This window comes from Ischnura elegans, chromosome 6 (assembly GCF_921293095.1).
Source record: "Ischnura elegans chromosome 6, ioIscEleg1.1, whole genome shotgun sequence".
In the NCBI taxonomy this organism is placed as follows: Eukaryota; Metazoa; Arthropoda; class Insecta; order Odonata; family Coenagrionidae; genus Ischnura; species Ischnura elegans.
In genome coordinates this window covers 29,352,260-29,354,437 of record NC_060251.1, presented here as the reverse complement: position 1 = coordinate 29,354,437, position 2,178 = coordinate 29,352,260, and the positions used below count along the sequence as shown (strand labels likewise).

General features: G+C 45.3%; 1 protein-coding gene across 1 annotated transcript; it reads left to right on the top strand.

The window, feature by feature from the left end:
- The first annotated feature begins 215 nt into the window (after positions 1 to 215).
- LOC124161320 (histone-lysine N-methyltransferase 2B-like) lies at positions 216 to 785 on the top strand. Its single transcript, XM_046537632.1, has one exon. It carries the CDS (start codon positions 216 to 218, stop codon positions 783 to 785), a length of 570 nt encoding a protein of 189 aa, XP_046393588.1.
- Positions 786 to 2,178: the final 1,393 nt, after the last annotated feature.

Genomic DNA, 2,178 nt, shown 5'->3' with positions numbered 1-2,178 from the left:
GAATTCAACTCCCCTACAGATCTCTTTTGGTGCACAAAAATCGCTAAAAGTTGCATTTAGGTAATTTGCCAACTCTAGGTTTTCCCCTGTGTGGAGAACGTCGTCGAGGAAGACCACGGAAACACCCCTAGATCAAATCAGCGGAAATTGTGCGTGACTCAGCAAGCCCAATAGGAGACACTCCCTTTTCCCATATTCCTCCTCGCCCTGATGTCATGTCCCCCCGATCCCATATATTGACCGAGTCGGAGAACGAAGAACGGTGGGAGGAAATGAGTCAGGTGTCGACATCGTCATCGGAGGGCGGAGAGAGACAGGAAGCAGCGACCCAAGAGTCTGGATCGCCAATAGCCGAGAGAGAACGGGCAAAAGAGGCCTCCACGCCGGAGAGCACGGAGGAGCAGAGATACCCGTCGACGACCGAGCCGCAAGCAGCTGCCCGGCAAAGGAGCCCTTATCTCCTGAGGCCCCGACCTACCCCTACGCCTCCAGAGCCGTTGGGTGTACGAGAGGGCACTCCCCGTAGAACCCCAGCGAGCTGCCTACCCAGCGAGAGCAGTACTCTAAGAGAGTACGCACATTCCAGTGAAGGCCGTGAAGAAGACGCCAGTGCCCTTGCTTCTCCCATTTCCACACCCCGTACGCCAGCACATACCGCGGAAGGCCGCGGAGACAGCAGGAGTAACGACGCAGATGACAACATCCTTATCTCTCCAACCCATCCCGCCCACTCTCCCTATCTTTTGAGGTCGCAAACCGGACCGTCCTCAGAAGGGAAGACGTAAGTGTTAGTGCTTCGGCAGAGAGAATTGTAAGAGAAGAGAAAGCGTAGAGTTCGCATTGGTGCGTAGAGAGAAGGGAAAGAGTAGAGCTGTTTGTTGATATCGTGTGTTGTTATCGTGTGCTTGTTAAGTGGGGCCGCTGTGTACTTTTTTGAACAGCTGGCCGAGAAAGTCATTTAAGATTTGTGAGTAAATTTTGTCCTTTCGTGGAACGAACAGTTTTTTTTATAGTATGTTACGGAATTTTGAGTTTTCAGTATAATCTACTGTTTGTAATTTTTATGGAGCTGTGCAATGTTAAAAAGTGAAAATCTCTGGTTATGAGATGAATTCTAATTAGTGGGAGACAATCAGGATATTTTCATGCTTCTGATTATGTTTGGGTAGAATTTCAATGAATGAACATTAACGAATGGATGCATTTGCAATGCAGTGTTTTTCAATCTTACGTATAAAACCTTATTTCTCTTTCTCTCTTTGTATTTGCTATTTTAGTGTTTTGCTGGAGGATTTTGTTTTGACTAATTAGTGCCTTGGGGACATATAATGTATTTAGCCTCTGTGTCATCACCGAGTCCACCCATTCCAAGGCTCCTTGTATTTTCAATATTCTTTGTGTTCTCCATTTCCATGTACGGCTTTTTCACAGGATTCAATGGGTGAAGCAGACGAGGCCTATAATCAATTAGATTAAAGGCAGTTTGAGGGGAGAGTGATGTAAGAGACAGAAACAGCATAGTCACTTCCGTTCCCACCCTATTCACGCCCCAACCCATCACCTACACTCTCTTTCATAATCCTTCCCAAGTTTCTGTCTTTGCGAAGGGTCGGATCGCTTTACCCCCGCGTATCCAGTGGCTGCTCCCTCCTCCCGTGGGAAACTGCAGTAGAGCTGTGTCGTTCATGAATGAATCGTTCATTTTGAACGGTTCATTGGCATGAACCGAATGAATCGAAATACGCTCCTCGTTCAAAGGGTTCATAAAGAATCGTGTGGTTCATGAAGAATCGAAGAATCATTTAGAATCGAAGAATCATTTAGAATCGAAGAATCTTTTAGAATCGAAGAATCATTTAGAATCGAAGAATCATTTAAGAATCGCAGATTCGTTTAAGAACCGAAGAATCATAAGAATTGAAGAATCATGTAAGAATCGAAGAATCATTTGAACAATCGTCGGAGTAGTAGAAATATAAAGGTCTTGAATTACTTCGCGGGCCGCGGATGACAGTAGGTCTTTTTAGTCATTTAAGAGCAGTGGGGGATCCAGAGAGCCTCTAAATATTACCATTATATCTTGAGTTTTTTAATGCACCATTATATTTAGAGTTAAAGAAAATAATAATTTTGTTCAGTCGTCGGGGAGTTTACTCCCAATCCCCCCCCCCCCACGTT

Bases quoted from the DNA above. Each gene is read 5' to 3' on its own strand.
- LOC124161320 (XM_046537632.1), top strand. From the start codon at position 216: ATGTCCCCCCGATCCCATATATTGACCGAGTCGGAGAACGAAGAACGG.